At 37.5% G+C, this 23605-nt stretch overlaps 1 protein-coding gene across 2 annotated transcripts in view; it reads left to right on the plus strand.

Moving 5' to 3' along the window:
* Positions 1-5443, plus strand: part of def8 (differentially expressed in FDCP 8 homolog) — an 85487-nt gene extending 80044 nt beyond the window's left edge. Inside the window, exons 8-10 of one of the 2 annotated variants that reach the window (XM_056477863.1) lie at positions 334-474; positions 3396-3505; positions 4874-5443. In XM_056477863.1, coding sequence (XP_056333838.1) covers positions 334-474; positions 3396-3505; positions 4874-4958 — 336 coding nt within the window. In that variant the 3' untranslated portion in view covers positions 4959-5443. The remainder of the gene's footprint in view (positions 1-333; positions 475-3395; positions 3506-4873) is intronic. The other variant, XM_056477862.1, reaches the window with a different exon arrangement.
* The last annotated feature ends 18162 nt before the right edge of the window (positions 5444-23605 follow it).

The raw sequence follows: 23605 nt of genomic DNA on the forward strand, positions 1-23605 counted from the left end.
TTGCCAGGGCACAGCTTACAAACTACAACAGTGACTTTTGGTTGGGTAGTGGGTGAGTCAATTCCTGCATCTTCAGTCTCTGCTTCCTCAATGGAAGACATGTCAGTAAGATTGAGTAGATCCTCAAAGTATTCCTGGCGTTGACAACATCCCCAATCCAGGTCAACAGCTTCCCACTTTGTGTAAACAATGTAGGTATGGAACTGCTTCCTCCTCCTGCGGTATTTCTCGAGTCACTTTATATAAATTGTTGAGTCCTAGATTCAGATCACATTAGGGCACAAACAGTGGTATTTAAAATAACCGATGTGTATTGTATTTGTAATGTCACAGCTTCAAGACCGGCAGCACTTTGTGGAGAATGATGACATGTATAGCCTACAGGATCTGATTGACACTTCCAATGGACATCTCAGCTGTTCCCTTACTGAAATTCACACAACTTTTGCGAAACATATTAAACTGGATTGTGAGGTAAGTTTGTGAGCAACACTTTTAGGATAAAGAAGCGCTATTGAAGAATAATGCTAAAAAAAATAGTTTAAAATCTTTAAAGGAGTTTTGTATTTTTGATTACTTATAATGTTAGTAAGGATTTCTCTCATTGGTAATAAAACAATGTGGAAGTGATTTTTTTTCAGAGTGATTTTTCTGACTGACTGACTGAGGGCACAAAAAGTATAAAATTGTTTCGATATAGGGGTGTGTGGATATAGTGATTCAGACCCAGTAATTGCTCTGTAGGCAAACTGAGTTAATAAATAAAATTATTTAATGATTTGTTTAATAAAGTAACATATAACAGACAAACGTACAAAACATAAAAACAAAAACACAGCGAGGAAATAGAGTTTAGATAAAGTATGGAAAATTTTACTCAGTTCCACACGACCGATAGGAACCACAAAGTATCCAAGTACTCAGTGATCGCAGAATCGCAAAAAACTAGGGGGTCTGAGTATTGATAAACACCTTAAAAGGGCCGCAGCTTAAAACACATGACTAACAAATGACTAATTTCTGCTTGTCTTAATAAGTCCCTTTGCCGTTTGGATGGAGTTTGTAGTTCAGATCGGAGGATACGTGAGGTGCAATCTTTAACTGAGTTTTGATTTGCCAGAAGAAAAAAAAAAAAACATGAACTCGGGCGTGTACAGAAACAGGGTCTTCCCTGGTGGTATTCTGCCAGAGACCTTCTGCAAGAATTTTGGTGGTTTAGATAGATTTTAACTATTGGCTAAGTCACACCCATTGTATCAATGGCATGAGAGGAAAAGTCCAGCTGGAAACTTTCTTTGTTCATCTCGTTGGGTTTGAGGCTGTGCCAAGGCAGACAGGCAAACTTTAACTCATGGTTTGAAATTACACCAAGCATACAAGTTATCATCATATGTCCTAGCTCATGAGCTGTATAATTATGTACAGAGCAGAATGATATCAAACATAACACTTTAAACACACGTTAAGCAGAATCTATGCATTTCTACATTATTTAACACCATAAGAGGTCTATTGGTGCATACATATAATATATTAACTGCTTTTGCTATAGAGCAGAACATATAGATTGAAAACAAACACATTATGTACATTTTTGAGTGAGTCGTGGGTTCTAATAGTCCAATTTAATATTTGAGTATTTGTGTGTGGGGGTTCCCAAGATAAAAAGGGGTTCAAGATTAAACCCTCTGATATGTCTTTGTAGACAGGGACACGCTGGCTCTGTTGGTACAGTAATTAAAATGTCACCAAGTGACTTTACTCTGAGGGTGCTTTCACATCTGTGAATTGATTCATTTGTTCCGAAACAGGGATTAAAATTGTTACAATGTTGCTCTTTGTTCTCGGTGCGGATCGCTTTCAAACGGCAAAATTTCTAAACGGACCAAAAGAGGTAAAACAAGTCAAATGCGAGTTAACTCTCCTTACATTGGTCAGAGTTTCACGGTTTATTTTGCAGAGTCTCTCTCAGCTGTCATGTGTCCTTATTTTAATTTATGGCAACGAGCAACAAGATGCAACATTAAATTTTGAATGGTGACACCCACAAACATCATCACCAAATATAAATCAGAGGTAAGACTTTCTCATACAGAGCCCTTGGCTAGACTGCAGTTAGGTCAATTTTCCTAATGGATAAACAGCTCTCGTTAATAGTTCAGTATACTTTCGTATTTAACATGAAACGCACGTTTACCGGTAGGAATGACATCCCACTTTACTCATAATTGTCTCTTCATATAGCCATATATGTCTATTACATATTTATAATACACTGTAATATAGCCGGGCTCGGATCGTTTTACTTTCTCGCTACAATCGATCCGCTCCAGAGTTCGTTATTGAGCATTTGTCTAGGTGTGAAAGCACCCTGAGACTTTTTGGAGCCACATACCATAAATGCCATGTAGTGCTGGCCCAGACCCATCTAAGAGGAAAAATGGAGTTTTACTCTGAGGGTGCTTTCACACCTGTGAATCAATTAATTTGTTCTGAAATAGGGATTAAAATTGTTACAATATTGCTCTTTGTTCTTGGTGCAGATCACTTTCACTCAGCAAAGTTTCGAAATGGACCAAAAGAGCTAAAACAAGTCACGTGCGAGTTAACTCTCCTTACATTGGTCAGAGTTTCACGGTTTATTTTGCAGAGCCCGCTCAGCTGTCATGCGCCCTTATTTTAATTTATGGCAATGAGCAACAAGACATTGTAAATGTAGGTGTGAAAGCACCCTGAGACTTTTTGGAGTCACATGCCATCAATGTCATGTAGAGCTGGCCCAGACCCTTCTAAGAGGGGGAAAACATTAGTTATATATTACTATATGTTACAGTGCAAGTGCCAAAAGTCATTTTCAGTGATGCCAACAGTGAAAATCTTGGGCTGTGGACAATGTAGCTTATACACACACACAATTGATCAAACTAATCAAAATGTTTGAGACTACTAGTGTCTAATAGTCTTGAACACCTTAAATAGTTGCATCACCTTGCTTAGTTGGATAAGCTCTGTTTGATTAGGGTTGTAGAAAAACTGTGCAGCACTGTGGCCCTCCAGGAATTGAGTTTGAGATCCATGATGTAAAACATGTATTGTTCTCTGTTCAACTTCATTGTCTTTCCCACATCCAGGAGAGTTACAGTGTGGAGAAGTCTTCAAGAATCATACCAATCAGACTGTTGCATTATTTGCTTATTCTTAATAAATTATTCATATTGTGCAGTTATTATAAAATGTTACCAAAATGCAGATGTACTGTATGTGTCATCTGGTATTAATATTATGGTATTGGTATTGAATTTAAAATTAAGCAGACTCTAAATGTATTCAGTTCTGTCATTGTTCTACTATTCCTGTATTACTTTCATGCTTACATCTCATTTTTGTTCCATTAGAAATGCCAGGCCAAAGGATTCATGTGTGAATTGTGTAGAGAGGGTGACAGTCTCTTTCCATTTGACAGCCACACCTCCGTTTGTCATGACTGCTTAGCAGTTTTCCACAGGTTTGTAATCAGATACAATTTCACTTATTACATGTTTTATGTATTGCTTTGGAGCCTTAAAAGGCACAGGATCGCTCTCTGGGTTTTGTTGTTAATATATCATAATAACTGGGAACATGAAATTAGAACTTCTCGGAAAAATATTTTTAGAGGGAACTTACAAATCTATGAGTAATAATAATAAAATACCAGTTTGAACAAAGGTTGAACCCAAACCATATGTAACCAATGTATTAAATATTTTTGGGGGAAATTCAGACAATGTCATTCATTACAAAGATGATATATTATCAAACATGTCATTTCTTTGGCAGATGAAAAAAGTGTTGAGAGCAACATATTAAGTCTTCTTTATATTTTCAGCATTTCTTGCTTTGGTAAAACAATTTATGAAACAGTTGACAAGTTTAGTAAAATGCTATTAACAAAAAATTACACCTTTTAAAGCCCTGTCCACTCTTAGATAACGTCAGTCATTTCAACGTCATTTTAAGCTTAATAACTTATATAGACATTTTTGTCAGGACTCCTCGGTCTTGTTAATTCTTGTTTTGTTGTCCAGGCGCTGCTCATGTCTTGTCAGTTACGTGTCTCTTGTTGTTTTGAACGCGCTTCTCACTCATCGTTGTAGCAAGCATGCACGTGCTCTCTAGTCCTGGTGTGTGTTGTTTGTTCATGGCATGCTGTTTCGTTCTCTGCGATTCAGTCTAGTTCTCTGCGATTCTAATAATCTAGTTGGTTTCGGTTGGCGCTTGGATCGAAACATGCATGCTACGTGTGAGTGGATGGTAGGTGTTTTATTTATTGTGTACTTGTGTCTTGCGTTAAATATACATATACATATATATACATATATATATAATTGGGTTGTAAAAAATTAGAACTGCTGTCATCATTTACTTATCCTCATGTTGCATACTCTTTGGGTGGAACACAAAAGAATAAACAAATTGAATTACACTTGCAATTTGTTATTTTAGACTTTGAATAATATTGTCTGTTTTTTACCTTTATATTGTTAAACATGAAATAATAATAAACTCAATCTTGCAGTTATCTTTGATATACAAATATTGAGGAAAGAAACATGGTTTAAAAAACAAAAAACAAATATACATTATAGACGGATATCGGTAATACCGTACTCCTGTTATGATTAATTATAACTTAATGCGTCCATTGTGGCAATCCTGAGAATTTAGGTTACTTATAATGCAACTGTGTGTTTGTACTTCTGATTGAAAGTTTATATGTTAGAATGCGATAATCCCTATGTCAAGCTTGTGTAGCTGTAAATACTTACATGTGTGTACTTGTTCTTCATTCTAAACATTTTTTTTTCTTTTGTGGTTTTGCTTTTTTGCTCAGGGATTGTTACTATGATAACTCAACTATGTGTCCACATTGTGAGAGAATGCTGGAACACAAACATGAGGTACCTCTGAAACTGTAGCAGAAGTAGGGCTGATTCCTGATGGATTAATGGCATACAAACACAGTAGAAGATCTTCTGAACGCATGTGGGTCTTGCTCAGTTACTTTGTTTCTTCTCTTTATTTATTCTGAGGTTTAAATCATGCTCCTGTCAGCTTTTGTGTTGATTTTAATTCAGTTTCAAAAAATATATACTAAAAAGCAACAGTTTTAATTTATAGACATATACTGAGAATGTACTGTACCTTAAATATTGTGGATAATATTAAGAACATAAATTGTGCTTCCATATTATGTGGTCAGTGTGGTAAAGTTTTTATCTATTCATGCATGAGAAGAGGAATCTTCTTTAAGATTAAAAGTCAGAATGCTGTTATTGCCGCTGTAATTACTGAAATTTAGTGAAACTGATATGTTTTAAAGAGACCAATATTTCTCTCTATTATATATCTTTACACAATGAATGAATGAAAAAAATAATAATAAACAAATAAAGAAATGTAAATAAAAAATGAAAAAAGACAATCAGTTATTTGCTATGATTTTTATTTTTTGTAATTTCATTTGTAAAATGTATTCAAGTAAAATCTTTGCTTGGCGTGGAGAGCAAAGCTAGGCCACCACTAGAGGCAGCTGCTGCTCTATCCAACATGGAAAAATGTGCCTGCAACTCTACCCATTACAGCTAAATATGCCTGCCATCACTCGACACATCACGGCTATAAGTAACAACATCTATCTGCGTCTATATTAGAGACTTGTCACAACTATATGCATTTCTCCTGAGACCCATCATGGCTATATGGGTATGTCTAGCAGGTACACAAATCAAAAAGATTGTAGTAACGTCCCGCAGATGTCAAGAAGAGGTGGTTAATAATCTCAGACTTGGACACATTTATTCTCACTAGTGCACTTTGCAGGGGTCAAAGACAGAAAAATTGTTTACAGTCTTAAGGCACAATAAATTATAAATAAAATATTTTAACTACCTGTTAAAATAATGTCAATATATTTCATGAGGTGGACTGTAAACTCACATTTTTTAAAGTTAAAGATAAACACTGGTGGTTCAGTACCCAGCCAGGATTTTATATAAAATTATGACAGACATTGTACCAACATCTTTACTAATACTGATTGCTTAACATCTATCTATATAAAAGATGGGTATATTGGCAAAATATAAGACTAATTAATGTAAATGTATTACTAAATATAACTCTACCTTCACATTCCTTCCACATAAAAAAATAAAATGATATATATATAGACACATTGTTGATTTACCATTAGGTAGTAAAGTGTATTATACAATGTACATTACACTATTTAAAACTTTTAGGTTAATGAATGCTACAGCTAGAAAAAAATTATATTGACTTATGTTTAGTATTTAAATAGAAAAAAAAATACCCTTTATATTTCCTTACTGCAAAATAAACACAAATAATACGGTATGACCTAATAATTAATTTATTACCAATGACCTGTTCTTACGGATTTATTGGTGAAGGGAAAACACAATAAATTTATACAAAACTTTTAAATAATTATAAAATTTTTGATTTATAAAAAGTCAAAGTCTGCTCCTGTCACATTACATTCAGTTAAATTCCTCTTTATTTCTACAGCACTTTTGCAATGTAGATTGTGTCAAACATAAAATTTCTAGTAAATTTAAACTGCTTCAGTCCAGTTTTCAGAGTTAAAGTTCATTTAGTTTAGTACAGTTCTGTGAATTTTCAATGTTACTACTGTAAGCCCAAACACTGAAGAGCAATTCAGCGATGTGCAGCTCCACAAGTCCCAAACCAAGCAAACCAGTGGCGACAGTGGTGAGGAACAAACTTGACCAATTGACGAAAGTGAAGGATTACATATTCCACGTAATGATAATATCTGTGATCTTGAATAACTATATATATATATATATATATATATATATATATATATATATATATATATATATATATATATATATATATAGGCCTATCATTCAGTACAAAATTACTACTGTCAAATAAACTATCTAAATATTTTTACGTGCACACTGAAACATGATTTAAGAACAAACCTTGGAAGAAGAGTTAATGGGCACTATGTGTCAAAATGATTGATTGATTACCCTCATAAAAATACAGAAGTTAAAAGGTTTTTTAAAAAGGTAAGAATAGAATTAAATAAAGAAAAGACATAAATAAACTCTTAAACAGCAAACTAAAACACAATTTAGGATCGAAAATGAGTCGATTAGTTTTAAAACCAACAAAACGACAGCTTGCAAGTAATGTAAAATGTAAGTATATGTTCAGAAAAAGATGCAAGTATATGTTAGGAAAAAGATTTAGTTGATCTTACGGAATAACCCGACTTAGTTCCTCTCTCTTCAGTGATCGAGAAAGAATGAAAGGAAAACAAAGTCTGAGACAATGCCCTTAAAGAGCCCATATTATACATGAAATAGGGTCATATTTTGGTTGTAAGGGTCTCCAACAACAGTCTAATATGCATGCAAGGTCAAAAAACACTTTCATGGTCTTATAATCTGCATTTATTTTTACCTAATAATCCCAGCGACTACCATATGAATCGTTCAGCGATTCATTTGTTCCCAAACCCCTCCTCAGCGCGAAGCTAATCTGCCCTGATTGGACCGATGACAGCCTGCTGCGATTGGTCGACGACACTGACAGGCTTCAGCGCGATACAGAATGAAATGCCCAGCTGCTAATCAACAATATAAAAGTAGTCACAGTGCATACACACTTCATAGTGGATTTTGGCTGCCAGTGGGTGAATGTAAATACAGACGATGGACTAGAAAATACTGACGACTAACTATTTTGAGCAAAAAGTCCAAGAACTGGCGAGGAGATATCCTAGCCCACTGCAGTGTACTTGCTCTATATCCGCGAATACCCCCTCCCCCCACCTTCACTTAGAGCTGTGTAACACACTACATGGAAGGGCATTTTCAAAAACCCATAATATGGGCTCTTTAACTCCGCCTCTATACCTTCTCAAAATAAATAACTAAATATTTATTTTCGGGGAGAGCAGCAAAAAGTGACTGCTTTCTCCTCAAGTCAAAGACAGAATGACCAAAACAAAGGAAGCAAAAAGACACACATAACCCTGCCTCCAACACCGCTTTAACCACACCTCCGAGTCAGCCAACCAATCCCGAAACGGCAAAGAGGGGTTGGTTCTTCATAATAATTGTCTGGGGTATGTGTTTTGGAAAGTATAAATACATGATTTCTATGCTTAAAATACAAATTATATACATTTGAGAGTTGGGGGAAAATATTCTACTACGATGGAATCACCACCACCAACACATACTCCTAAAGAAACGAAAAAACTTATGTGTATTTCAGCTACAAGAAGAAGTGTGGAAATGGATTAACCAGCTTGGGTACCAAGGAAGAACAGAAGGAGTTTGTCTGACAACATTTCTCCATGATTATAGAGATGTTGTTAAACGTGATTTTAAGATGACTGAAGACCGCGTCGTTAGATTCAAGTTTGACAAAACGAAACAGTTGGTGACGCTATACACTGCAGATTTTGAAGACGATTTTACATGGCAGACACCCTCACTGCTTTTTACACAAAACGATTGGCAATTATTTTATTGTAATGTGTGGAGCGTTTGGCATTACACCACACCTGCAAAAGATTCAAGGCGTTGTTGAGACTGTTCTGTGTGAACTCAGAATTGAGATCTACATTGTACACTCTCTATCTGCACTCAGAGAAAAGCTCGTGGATGAATCCTGCGAGCAGGCCGTTTATAACGCTGTTGACAGCTGGAAGAACAGTCATCCCGATACCACCGACCAAGCCTGAACATGGGGAACCTCTGCAGTCTACACTTTCTGGTAGAATGTATTTTTAAACAACGTATTAAATGTGAAATTACTGATTTATTGTACAAGATTGTTGATGATAAATATCATCTCGATAACAAGCGTTTAACAAAATTAAAGATTCAAATGTGTGTTGCGAGAAGTTTGTCAAATGAATGAAGTGTTATGACAAATATGTGTATTACAGTTGTACACCCGATGTATTTGTGAAAAATATTCTGGAACTGATGCCTGAATGTAAGGAAAACCTTAAAATAGGTAATATTTTGTGTCTAGGTTCTATGTAACTGATGTACTGTATGTGCAACAATTTTTTCAATAAATAAGCCTAGTGATGTTTATAAAATTATTGACACACTTGTCGAATATGTGATTGAAAGCTATTTTGTTGTGTGTGAAATTTCTCTATTATCTAGATAATCTGTAACACATTTTTTTTCTTTACTTGTATTTTAACACACTGATATGTTACACATATGTATGCACGATGTTTTTGAAATTATTTTCATTATTTTGTGGTCATCATAGAGAAATCATGTCTCATGATCTCATGAAAAAAAGTTTACAACAACCCCTCACATCAAGGATCGCTAGGTGGTAAAAAACGTTTAGAAAGTTTTGTAAAGAGGAATATGGGGTTAAAATAAAAGATAAAGAAGTGGAAGAATGGTTAGCTTCTCAAAATGCGTATACTTTACACTGAACTGCACCCGTCAACTAAGGATATGTTGACGTGCCTGTCAATCAATATTGGTGGGAGGGGGGACTGCACTCCTACGTAAAGTTGCGGTCGATCTGAAAACCGCTCCAATTGGTCCACCGTTTTTTATGTTGTTAAATTGGAAAAAAAAGCACTGGGTGTGCTTATATCACCCCAATATGATGGTCTATACACCATACATGCACATATGTCTGTCCAAACAGCTTGAAAAGTTGATTTTTTTACCATAGGTGCCCTTTAAAGTGTGGATATTATGAGGTTGTATTATTTCTAATTAGAGAAATAAATTCAACTCTACCATCGCGGGTAACTCTTGGATATGATCATATTAAAAACAAAATATTTCTAAAAGCCCCACCTAAGACATCGTTAACATTTTATGGGAAACTGGCTGTCATTTTGGGGTTAAAACCAGGACTACCTATAGGAACCTTAAAGGAGCCAAAAGATTATCGAGGTGCCGGAGCACCCATAGTGACGTATGCACCACATCAAAGCGATATCAAAGCCAGATGTTATTCATTTTATATATATTCTGATGTAATAGAATTTCAATCAGTTGGTGATTCGTATGTCCCACTGTTAAGGTGTGTGCATATACAGGGGAATATAATCAGATTATTAATGTTCGATACGAAAAGCCTCACTACGTACTGGTAAATAAATCACATATTACAGAAATAGCAATCAGGGTCAAAGACGATCAGAACAAAGAAATACCTTTTACCTACGGCAAAGTTGTTGTAAAGCTTCAATTTAGACCGGTAAAACACTCTTTATATGAAAATGACACATTTTACGTCATACAATATGGATCCCAGACATTACGTTTCATACTACCAGAATCAGGCCGGAAATGGAATGCCAGGATATACTGGAGGACCGGTCATGTATGGGGCTGGTCTTGGAGGTGTATTTAGAAGTTTATTCAGAGCGGCACTACCTTAACAATAATGGTCAAAATGGTAACGGTCTGATGGTCATGACAAACGGAACCCATAAGCCACCAGGGGTCAGGAGAAGACGAAGTGGGAGGGGTTTCCCCGTAAAAAAGGCAAGATGCACAAGAAAAAAACAATCAGTTGTAAAACGCAAGCAAAGGAGACGTGTGAAACGTGTAAAGAAATCCTGTAAACGTTTAAGACCACTTAATACCATATTCTAAACTATGACTCTGCTTCATTACATTCAGAAGAATGTGTCTGAACTAGATTTGTTTACAATCCCCTTCACACAAACGTCCATAGAAAAAACTAATTATGTGGAAATCCCACCGCTCTCAGCAATAACAGATACTTCACCTATAGAGTTTTTTATAGCCGGTACAGGTGAAGATTACATTGATCTCAATAATACAATGTTATACACACATGTTAAAATTGTAAACACTGACGGTAGCGACATCGCAGACGGTGCACCTGTTGGTCTGATTAACTACCCAGGAGCTACAATATTCTCACAAGTGGATGTGTCTTTGGGTGATCGTTTAATCTCACAAAGTTCCTCAATGTATGGATATCGTTGTATAATAGAGACTTTGATGAATTATGGACAGGATACCCTTGAATCATTTTTTTCTGCAGGACTTTTTAACAAAGACACAGCAGGACTCATGGATGAAACTGATCCTGACGGTAAAAACATAGGGTTGAGGAAGCGCGCTGCATTCACCACTGCCAAATGTTGTTCACTTACTAGCGCCAATTCACAGTGACATCTTCTTTCAAGAAAAACTGATGCTGAACGGTATAGATATGAAAATACGTATGATGAGAGCTAAAGATGAATTCTGCCTCATGAATCTGGTGCTACGGTTTATAAACTACAGATTTAATCAGTGTTACTTTTTGTGAAAAAAGTCATAGTAGCACCCGCAGTTCGATTGGGTCATGCACATGCACTTCTTTCAACAACGACTAAACAACCCTATCGACCGAGTATGTTTAAAAAACTTTTCAATACCTGTAGGAGCACGAGTTTCTAATCATGAGAATCTTTTTCTTGAAACACTACCGAAATCTATTATTTTAGCAATGACTGAGAACTCTGCCTTTTCGGGTGCGTACGATAAAAACCCATTCACATTTAAACATTTTAGTCTTGAATATTTATCAATTTTCCAAGATGAATTAGCATTACCCTGTAAACCCCTGCAACCAGAATATGAGAACGGTGCTGCTGTGAGAGAATTTTACCAGCTCGTTCTATCTACTGGAAGACACCTTAAAAATCAAGCTCTGGCAATAGACAGAGAGGATTTCCTTAACGGTTATACGTTGTATGCGTTTAATCTCACACCAGATAGGAATGTGGTCAACACGTATCTTTGATTAAATCAGGGAACATTAGACTCAAAGCATGCTTCAGACAACTGCTCACAAGCACGATAAATTTGATCGTGTATGCCATATTTGACAGTGTTATTGAAATTTCAAACAGGAGACAGGTGTTAGTAGATTACTAATACTAATCTGATCAACCCCCCCTGCTGACTAACATTATGGATAAAATATCATGCGGTACTCATTTTTTAGGGACGCTACCATGTGATCATCTCCCCAAACGTATATTTAAAAGATCTTCCAGCCACGGTTATAATTAATACAGATCCTTCGAATATGCCTGGGGAACATTGGTTGGCTATTTACATAAGTCGGGAGGGAGAAAGTTGCTTTTTTTGATAGTTTTGGAAACAGTCCAGATAGCATACATTTCCCGACATCAATCCGAAATTTTCTAAAAACAAATTCTATACGTATAACATACTCTAACAAACAGATTCAAGATTTTACATTTGACACCTGTGGACAACATTGTGTTTTTTCTGTATAATATGTCAAAGGGTTATAATTATAAAAAATTATCAAAATGTATCATGATGATCTAATGAAAAATAAGATAGTTGATCATTTTGTGAAGAAACTGAAACCCAGAACCTGTAACAATAAACTATTTAAATGTATTCAATGTGTTCAAACTGGAAAAAAGTTTTTGTCTTATTCTTAAATATATGTATGCATGTGTGTTGAAGAAAAATAAGAATGTTACTTTGTATTATTTCATATATATTGTATGTATCATTTCGGATGAATAAAAAAAAACACAAACACAAATTACAGTCTCTATTCTTTTTTTTTATTAATCTGGAAAAAAAAAAACAATAATCAACTAATCATTAGTTCACAATCATCAGTTAAAAGATAACCAAGCACTTGTTTCATGAGATGGAGAACGAAATACATTTTCATTTTCCGTATTGGATGATGTAGTCCTGTGGGTTCTCTTATATCTTTTAAATCTTTTCGGTAAGGTTGATGGTGGTGTTGCAACATCAGTGTCTGTGAAAGGTTTTCTTTTATAAGATTCTATTATTCCTCTAATATGTGGGTTGGCTATAGTCGAGTAAGGTATTTTAATGCAGCAAAACCCTTGAGAAATTAATTCCAGCCAACAGGTCTACGGTCTTGGCGAATGATTTTAGGAGCCTATCCAAATTCGTTCCAAGAAGTTAATTGTTGTAACGCCACTACTGACTCAGCTCTGCTCCCTCTGCGGCTACTTCCTGTTTGTGCTGTATTTCAGTGAGTGCTCAGGCCATGCTTCTTTGCGAAGTATTGCCAGTTTACCTGCCTTACCAAGCGTTATTCCAAGTGACTTTCATGACTGCTATTCTTGTTCACGTATGTTCTCTGTCTTTGCCCTTTTGATCTGTTTTGGACTGACTGTTGTGTTACTGAACGTCTGCCTGCTCTTATACTATGTCGTCTGGATTTGCCCCTGTGTTTGTTGTTAGGATTGGACTGCTTTTATGTTGCCAACTCTCTGCTTGTTTTCTCATTGATGTCTCTGCCTAACCCCTTTAATAAACTTCTGCACATGGATTCTAACACAGCCTCAGCCTCCATGTTACAGAATACTTAGCCAACCATGAATTCAGCGGAAGTTTCAAGATTGAAATCTACAATTGCATACCAAGGTGAAGTGATAAAGGGCTATCGAGAACAATTGACGCAAATGCAGTTGATCAACGAACATTTGACCCATTATATCCAGGCACTTCCTCCTACCATCCCGAAGACGGTAAAATTTGCTCTTCCTGATAAGTTTGATGGCACTGCTGAACAATGTCAAGGTTTTCTACGTCAAGTTTAGATTTATATGGAACACCAGGATGAAAAATTTAACTCTGAGGAGATAAAATGTGCTTTTTTGATGACATTGTTGACTGGAAGAGCAATTGACTGGGCCGCAGCAGTATGGGATTCTGATGCTCAAATTAAAACTTTGTTGGAGTATTTCATTACACAGATCCGGGAAGTGTTTGAATAGCATGTCGCTGATTTGGTGTTGCTTTATATAATAGTTTTTTTTTATTTGATACCTCGCTTCAGAGCTTTCTTTTTCTGTACATACACAACTGGATACTCTGAAATCAGAGATGTTCTGAGGCTAAACTTTTCTGGTGTTCTTGCTTTAAAGTCTATTAGCAAATAACCATATGGTATTTTTGTAGCATCCTCAAAACATTCCATGAAAAATTTTCCGCTCTGCGGAGTACATTTGACGACCTAAAATTGCAATCTGATTTTTATCTCGTGGGTTTTTGAATAAAATAATATTGTTTGCATTAAGGCTGATAGTCCTGATGGCTTTGCCTTGATAGAAAATATTCTGAAGGATTAATATGACAGATACAGAATTATGATGAACAAGTTGAGTGAATGCTTTCTGAACTTGTTCATTATTAGATGACTCAGCCATTATCTCATCAAAAAACAGTAAGGAAATTTTATTTGCAGGCAGTACATCAATCAATGATTCAGGAATACCTTCAATAAACTTTATATTATACAACGACATCAGTTCACTATAAATATTCTGCCAACATGATTACTCAAAAACCACATTATTAAGTTTCACATTGAGCATTTCATCAATCAGTTAAGCAATAACGTTTTTATAAAAAATGTTTTACCACTGTTACTGGGCCCCGAAATAATACAGGACAAGGGGTGTTCCAAGCGAACATCAAAAAAATCTTCATCATCATAAGCATTGTACATAATTTTAGTACCCATATGGTAATGTGGAGTAATTGGGTAAGAGAATACATTTGTTGTAAACCACTTGAAATCTTTCCTTTAATGACCTGTTGTGCAAAGTAAACTTTTTTTTTTTATCCCTAACAATCGTGTTTGTGTATGCTATTAGCTGTGACACTTCACCGGCTGTTGTATATTTTAATACCAGACACATCAAGTTTTTTAACGTAATCTGCTTGACATTTTCACCATTCAGTGTGATGCCTTTAGCCTTAAAACATACTCTTCCCTTAACAGTTCTGTATCCGTACGTTTTAGGACCGGATGCCGTAAACTCACAAATCGAATCATCCAGACCCACTTCATCAGACAGATCACCCAGGAAGACACCTGTTTCAGGTTGCCATTCATTGGGTTTTGATACAAATATAATGCTATCTGTATCAGTGTATAGTACATGTTCACCTAATTCATCAAGTTGTTTAAATAACTCCAAACGCCCGTAGGTTGTAACAAAACAACCTATGAATACATTAACATCTTTTGTTTGACAAGGCACATCATCTGGATAGCACCACTGGATCAATGCGACTAAATCTGAAACAAATGAGAAATGCTTCACCATGCGACCGTTTCCGAATATGAATCTGGAAAATTGTTCAGGATCTCTTATTAATTCAGCATATGTAAATTGGCAATTAATTGCGAACCTTCCCCAGAGCGAATTTAAAAACAGTTTGGATACAGTTTGGATTTTCGTGCAGGATTTGGGCATATTTTTTCAAGTTCAAGCTCAACTCGCTCTTTTTCAAAAAAATTTGACAACATTTTTTTTTTTCCTCCTCCATCACTACATGCGGCAAGAAGCCAGATGCTTCTTGTTTGATTTTTAGGAATGTATTCACATAATCACTGAATAATGTGTCTGATGTTTCTGAAAAATGCCAGAATTCATCAATTTTAATCACTCTATAGCCTTTCTGAATGGCTTGCTGTAGCTCCTCAGTAACCCACGTCCCATGTACTTTCTTCTAGTTGTTTTTGAGCACAAGTTCGACACAGGGGGAACATTAATTTCTTTGCACCCCTCATAGGTAAACGGGGGGAAATAAACCCTGTGGTGCTAAAACTGATGCCTTGATAATCCCGAAATAATTTTCAATCGGTTCAAAGTCTTTTAAAATTATTGTTGGATGTCCAATTGGAAATTTTCTCTTTGATTGCATGCTCGGATATAGTGAGACGAAACCGATGTATTTGATTGTCTCATATCATCTGTTTTATGATATAATTTTAACGCATTAGTCCTCCCGCCAAAAAGTGCATCTCTCGGATTGAGCCGCTTGGTTGCGCTGTAGGTTTGCATAAAGGCAATCACAGCAGGGTCATTGTTCTTAGCGTGTGTCCATTCACACCCCCAGATGTATTCAACATTCAAGCCATGAATTTTTTCTAATATTTAGAGTTTGTGATCAGTCTGTGCTCAAAGTGTTGCGAATGTAGCTTTTTTTTAATAAAAGGGTGTTGGTCGTGTGGGTTAAACTTACAACAATGCCCGTGAAAGTAACAACCTAGATATTCTAACGCAATTTTGACACCATCTTTCTCATAAAATCCATGCAAAAAGTATGGACCAAATTGGATTTTGCTTGTATTTAATGTATGTTGAACATTAACACCTCTGATTTTACTAATGTATTCCAACCACTTGATTGATTCATTTGAAAAAGACTTGAACTGGTTAATGTAAGCTTTGTCGTGGGTTAAAGCTAATGTGTCTCTTGTCAAAAAATTTGTTTTATAGATTTTCATAGGGCAGCTAAGGGAGTGTATTTGTTGAAAATGGGTCAATTCCAGTATATTCTAACAATGTTTCTCTGAATTTCATACATGCTTCTCGCAGTAAAACCCACATCATTTCTACAGTACAGCACGATCTCTTTCTTTGTACCACATGTCAAATTTAGCTTGATCACCCACAGTCATCATGTCATAATCATAATAACATTTTGGTGGATAGGGGCCAACATAATTCATATTTTCCAATCTATTGAATTTGTGTGGGAAAAAACCTTTTTCTGTAGTAGTCAGATTGAAAGCAGTGGTTATTTTTGATAGTTTCATAGCTAAAAAATTATAGCTGTCTATGAATCTGATTTTGAATGCTTTATTATATATGAAAACTAGTCTACCCCCTCTCATCATAGTTTCTGGTGCAAGACCGACACTGGTGAAATAATCCAATAAAACATAAGAGTCAAACCCTGAAGCATTGTGTGCTATAAATATGTAGTTTGAGTATTTTGGACGTCTAAAATGCTTCACTAGACGCTCAAAACAGTCCAAACCTTCGGCTGTAAATTCTTCACCATCGTATGTAATTGCACAAAGTTTGCGATGTGTCGTCCATTTTCATACATGGTTTCAAAATCACTAATTTCATCCAGTTCGATAGGTTGAATATATCAATTATGTTCCTCATCATTCATTATAAATTCGTTACAATGAATACAACTTGTGGGTTCGCATTTGTGTTAGATTAATTTACCCCCAGATAATTTTGCTCTGTAAACTCTGTGGCATTTGTTACAGAATTGTATCAGTTCACACTGTGATCATCTACCATCGGATGTCTTTTGTTTATGCATCTCATAGCAAAAATCCGATTTACACAATCTTAAGCAATAGATGCATCTGAATGTTTTCTTCGATGTACTGAAACTAACACATTCGGGGTTATTGCAGACGTTACACATGAATTTACATTTGTGTTCTCTTTTGTCTTTATAACCATGAAAACAAAAATTACAGACATAGGATGTGCCTATGAAAGTATTCCATTTTTTATCATATAGTAATGATTATCAAATAGATAGAGATGTGCTGTTCTAGGGTGCAAATTGTCACTATTTTTGTAAACCTCTAGTTTACCGCTAACAGAGCGATGAAAAACAACAATTTTAACATGGAGATGGTCTTCAAATTTAATTATATCACTGAATGCAATCTGATCTTGTATGTCAAACCCCACAGATGTGTGAATGCCTGTAGCTAGTGTTATCAACTCGTTATCAGGAGCTTGTGGATTTAAGAAATGAACTAGGCACATACTGAAACAAATGTTTTTTAAGATGTTTATAGGGCAAAATAGATTCATTTTATTTTTTCTGATAACATCATTATGTACCAGATCGGTCAATTTTCTACGCACACCACCACATCTGTTCTGACAACTCTAACAGTGCGTCTACCGGTATATCTTTATTACTTTGGAGAGCTTTTTCTATTTTAGCAGCAAATGATTCAACACTGCAGTCATTTTCTGGACTTAGCACATAACTAATATCAGAGGGTAAATCATGCCCCCTCAGAGATATATTAATAAATCCATTCTGCCCAGCCAATAATCTGGAAAACATTACAATCTCATTTAAAATATCAGTAAAAAGAATATTGTATGCTGCTAGATTGTCTGTGATAATATCACAAAAATTAGGCGTTCTGTGAATTTCTAGAGCATTAAAATTTATTCTTGGGGTAAACCACCCAACACTACCACCCTCTGTGATTAATCTATCAATTTCAATTTGATTTAACCCCATCTGAGGTAGAGATGGATCCCGATTGTTGGGCCTTGTCCAACTTGTACAGCATCATTATTGTTAGGGATTTCTAACCATTCTAATTGGTCATTAATTAAATTATGAATTTAATCAACGATGTTAAGATCTTGAGGTTGTAACATTTGTAACTGATTATTTATTATCCTCTGTAATTGTTCAATATTGCTTTCATTATCATATCGGAGTCTAGCTGCTCTCTGTATCATCATCATCATTTAAATCAGTTTGACATCTTTTAGTATCCATTTTGAAATTTATTTGAAAAAAAGATTCCAAGGTTTATGTAACAACAGTGTGATACACACAAAGTGTATATACAATTGTGTTGTTCCGTTTACATTGGATAGGGTGAATAGTTATAAAATACATTCCTGCAGTATTTGTTTGCAAAGTAGCAGAGATTTGCACTTTCAAGGAGAGGACTTTTATTTTGACATTCGATACGGAGGATCTGCCACGGTGAACTGCGTGCTCCCTCAGATCGCCAGAGGGGCTGCAAAGGAGCAGACGTGACTCCGTGGTTTTCACTTTATTATCCTGTTTTACAGGTAAATATGGACAAACTAAAGATACTATTACAGTGAAAGTATATTATTTTGATGTGTAGTATATGTACAGGTGTTTGAAGGGATTTAAGAGTATGTTTGAGTGCTGATTGTATGTTATGTTTGCACTAATGTCAAAAAATAAGTGTTACGTATGCTCCAGTGATCGCAATAGCAGTCTATATTATTGTGTTATTTGTTTTAAGGGAGAAGCCATATGTTTAGACATGTAAAGAGTTAATTTATTATGGTTAAAAAGCTCCGTGAGGCTCACTCAGCACTCGCGTTTGGCGCGCTTAATGGTCACGTGACCACCCACTGAAGAGAAGCACAGAGAGCTGCTGCAGCTAAGGGCTTTCTTTAAAATGCCTCCATATGAGAGAAACAGTGTGGTTTAGTTTTCATTGGCTAAGAATAAAAGTATTGCTGAGTTTATACCAATTTTACAGCTATATATGTACATCTATAAATAATATATTTGTAATTAATTATTGTTAATACTGAATAAGATGTTTGAGTATTTTAAGGACAACTAAAAGGGGAAAATTGAGAAGATAAGACAGAGTGTGATTGATTGTTGATGTTGTGGACACTAGAGTGATTATATGATTTATTTTATCTGTTCTAAAGTGGCAAAATGTGAGAGACAGACAGTTTATTGTGAACAATTTAAAAGCAATTTTATTGTAATTTTCTGATGCTGTACAATAAATGAGCAGATCGCCAGAGGTGCTGCAAAGGAGCAGACGTGACTCCGTGGTTTTCACTTTATTATCCTGTTTTAAAGTTTTACAGTAATCTGTCTGCTGGGTCTCCGGAGGCGGGGCCTGCAACAGATTCTTGGGGGCTCGTCCGGGATCAGCTTCACGTGGCACGAAGAGGCTGATCCACTTATTTCTAGACCGTGGGACCAGGTGGCGCTGGATCTGGAGGTCGGCGGCTACTACGTCAACGGTGACAACGAGGCATGCAGCGGTTTGGACAGACATCTGTCTACATCCTGGTGGTAACAAGCATCTGCAAAGACAAAAGAGGACAACGTCATGGCAGAGCGTACGAGGAAACGAATGGTGTGGGACATCCGCAAAGATCTAATCACTCTGTCTGCTGATGAGCTGTTTCGCATCGCCAAGACTCTCGAGCCTGTACGAGGTAAAGGTGTATCTGAGCTGGACATAGAGGACAGTGAAGGGTGTTATGAGTATATAGATACCTTCATGTCAAGTGAATCCTTGCTTGAAACTGAAGATCAAGGTCTAAGTGAACTATTGTCATTGCATGAGGTTGTAAAATCAGCAAAACAGACAAGCACTACATACAGTACACCTAATGTTGATATAAACACTCACCTTACACATATCTCACACCCACTTAACACTGAGGGACAGACACTGACAGACCACACATACTTACCATCATCACTCCATCAAAACATAAATTCAGGGGGTGTTAGTGTGCCTGATTCCGAAACAAATATGGCCATGAAGAGAATACTAGCAGATTATGAAGAATTGGGTAGGAGAATTCATCAAAATGTGACACTTACCACGCACACAGACCCAATCAATAATACAACCCAAGGAAAGAACATTACACTCCCATATCACAGTGAACAACCTCAGCGGGAAGCTCATAACAGTGCATTCCCTATGGTGGGTCTTCCATGTATCCAGCCCAGAGAGTTCAAAATACATGGAGGCCAAATTGGAGACCACTCATCAGACATCACATACAACAATGTGTGCAGACAGATGGATGCTGGTTTGAGGGAGAACTTAAGTGATACTGAAATTATCAGAGGGGTGCCAAGGATCATCAAGCCAGGCATTTTCAAAGATAGGCTAATAAATAAGGATGACATGACGGTGAATGAGTTGAAAGGGTTCTTACAGTCACATCTGGGAGATCGAAACAGTACAGAACTATTCCAGGAACTAATGTGCACTAAACAAAGTGACCACGAGACACCTTAACAGTTCTTATACCGTGTGATGGGACTCAAACAAAAAATACTGTTTGCAGCAAAACAAGCCGATTCCGACCGCAAGTACAGTGCAGCCACAGTGCAAGATGTATTTCTACACACAGTGTATCAAGGACTGAGTCACAAATGAAAAGACATCCGCAGTGAACTGAAACCACTGCTTGCTGACAGTAATGTGACTGATGATACTATCCTCAGACATGTCATGAAAATCACAAGTGACGAAAATGAAAGACTGTGACGGTTGGGCCCATCAAGTAGGGTGAAACAGTCGATGGCAAATAGTGCACAAGTCCACACTGACCCCGCTTGTGACGAGGGCGGCAGGACAGAGGGTGCTGTAAGAAAAACCCAGAATGACGCAATTAAACAACTTACTGCAAGAATTGATGCTCTCACCACTGTAGTTGATGCACTGCAACAGTCAATGACAGCACGTGTGGTGAGGGGTTGCCAATGTCCAGCCAGTCATCCAGCTTCACGCAGAGTGGGCCGTTCACGATGTTGTGCACAGTGTACAGGAGAGGGGAGGCAAGATTGTCCACATTGTTTCATCTGTGGTGAGGAGGGGCATCGAGCAGCCGGGTGCTTGAGACGATCTCAATGGCAGGGAAACGGAAACCGGCCACTGCAGGGGGGCAACCAGTGACCGCAGAGGGAATGTCCCAAACTGACACAATTTCTATAACACTGAATGTACCTGAGGAGAGAAAAGCCATTGATCACAGATATAACAACCATGAACAAAAGGGCAAAGCAACAGACTTGGCAGTGGATTACATGACTGTAGAGGCCCCTTGCAAAACAAAAATTGACACAATAATTCAACTGTTAGGGAGCAAAGCATTAACACAGTGTAATTTGAATGGACTTACTGTGAAGGCACTGCTCGACACAGGGGCACAGGTGAGCATGGTGGATCGTGCGTGGAAAGAGAAATACCTACCTGATATCCAGGTGAGGCCACTGCAAGACCTGATGGGATGTGAAAATGATCTGGAGATATGTGCAGTTGATGGATAGCCTATTCCTTTTGACGGATGGACAGTCATAACAGTCAACTTGCTAGGAAATGAAGACCCCAGCCTTTCCATCAATGTTCCATTTCTTGTGAGTAAAATGCCAATTGAGAGACCACTCCTGGGCTTCAATGTAATTGAAGAACAGATCCAAGGTAAACCTGAAAACACTCACCACACAAGTAGCAGGAGCCATTGATGTCCCAACAGAGAAAGCACAAACCCTAATTGAAGTTATCCAGAATACAGAAGAAGAGGAATATGGTCGCCTGAAAGTCAGCCAGAGGGCAGTTGTTGTATCGACAGGGCAGGTTGCTTGGGTACGATGCCGCTTTAAACCAAAAGTAGTGCAGCCGGACTCTGTAGTCTTGTTTGAGCCACACATGGAGAGTACTTACCTGAAGTGTTTGGATGTTGGAGAGGGGCTACTGACGGTACCCAACAACGATAATTCACATATATCAGTACCTATTGGAAATTACACAGGATGTGACATAATGCTACCACAGGGCACGCTCCTTGGAACATGGCAGAGGATAAAAAGGATTGTGGATCCTGAAACATCAAGTGGAGTGAGGCAGACTGTGAGAGTCCAGACTACAATGACACGAGAGGCAGAGAAAAGCACAGGCTTGTGGCATCCTCCTGTAGAATTGGGACACCCAATTTGTGGTGACAACCAACGTGAAGTATTACAGAAGATGTTATATGAGGAGTCTAGTGTCTTCTGTAAAGGTGACGACGACATAGGGTGCATCCCATCCCTACAGATGTCGATAACACTTCAGGACAATATACCAGTTCAGAGGGCATACTCTGCTGTCCCAAAACCCCTGTTCAGCGAGGTAATAGGCTATATACAAGAGCTCTTGGCCAAAGGATGGATTATAAAGTCCAAGTCACCATATGCTGCCCCGGTGGTTTGCGTGAGAAAAAAAGATGGCAAACTCCGGCTGTGTGTAGACTATCGCCTCCTAAATAAAAAGACCATTCCTGATCGTCACCCACTACCCAGGATACAGGAGTTAATCGACACACTTGGGGGATACTCATGGTTTAGTATTTTAGACCAGGGTAAGGCCTACCACCAGGGCTTTATCGATGAGGGTTCCAGACACCTTGGGGCCTGTATGAGTGGGTTTGGATCCCTTTTGGCCTGTCAAATGCGCCAGCTGCCTTCCAACGCAGCATGAAAGAGATGCTTGATTCCTTAAGGGATGAGTACTGTATACCCTATCTGGATGATGTCTTGTGTTATGCCAAGTCATTTGAAGAACATGTAGAGAGCCTCAGGAGAGTGTTAAGAGCCCTTCGTTGTCATGGTGTAAAGCTAAAGCCAGAGAAGTATGAGATGTTTCGGAAGGAAGTCAGATATGTTGGGCGGCTGGTATCATCAAAAGGAGTGAGGATAGATCCCAAGGACTTAGAGGCTGTTCGTTCACTCACAGCCAGGACTCCACAGACAGTGGGAGATATCCGTAGAATACTGGGATTCCTAAGCTACTACCGGACGTTCATACAGGACTTTTCCAGAATTGCAAGACCCCTGTATGAGTTATTACAGACAAAGGCTGGGACAGAGTCAGAATTGCACAGTCGAAAGAAACCCAAGGGACCGCAACTTCCTTCAAAAGCTCCAGTCAAATGGATGGCAGGGCATCAGGAGGTTCTGGAGAGATTAGCTGGTATGTTAGAAAAGCCACCAGTACTGGCATACCCAGACTTTAACTTGCTCTTTACCCTTCACACTGATGCGTCTGAGGAAGGCCTGGGTGCAATACTCTACCAGCGGCAGGGAGGAAAACCAAGAGTAATTGGATATGGGTCCCGTACATTGACAAAGGCAGAGAGAAACTA

This window comes from Danio aesculapii, chromosome 18 (genome assembly GCF_903798145.1).
Source record: "Danio aesculapii chromosome 18, fDanAes4.1, whole genome shotgun sequence".
Classification (NCBI taxonomy): Eukaryota; Metazoa; Chordata; class Actinopteri; order Cypriniformes; family Danionidae; genus Danio; species Danio aesculapii.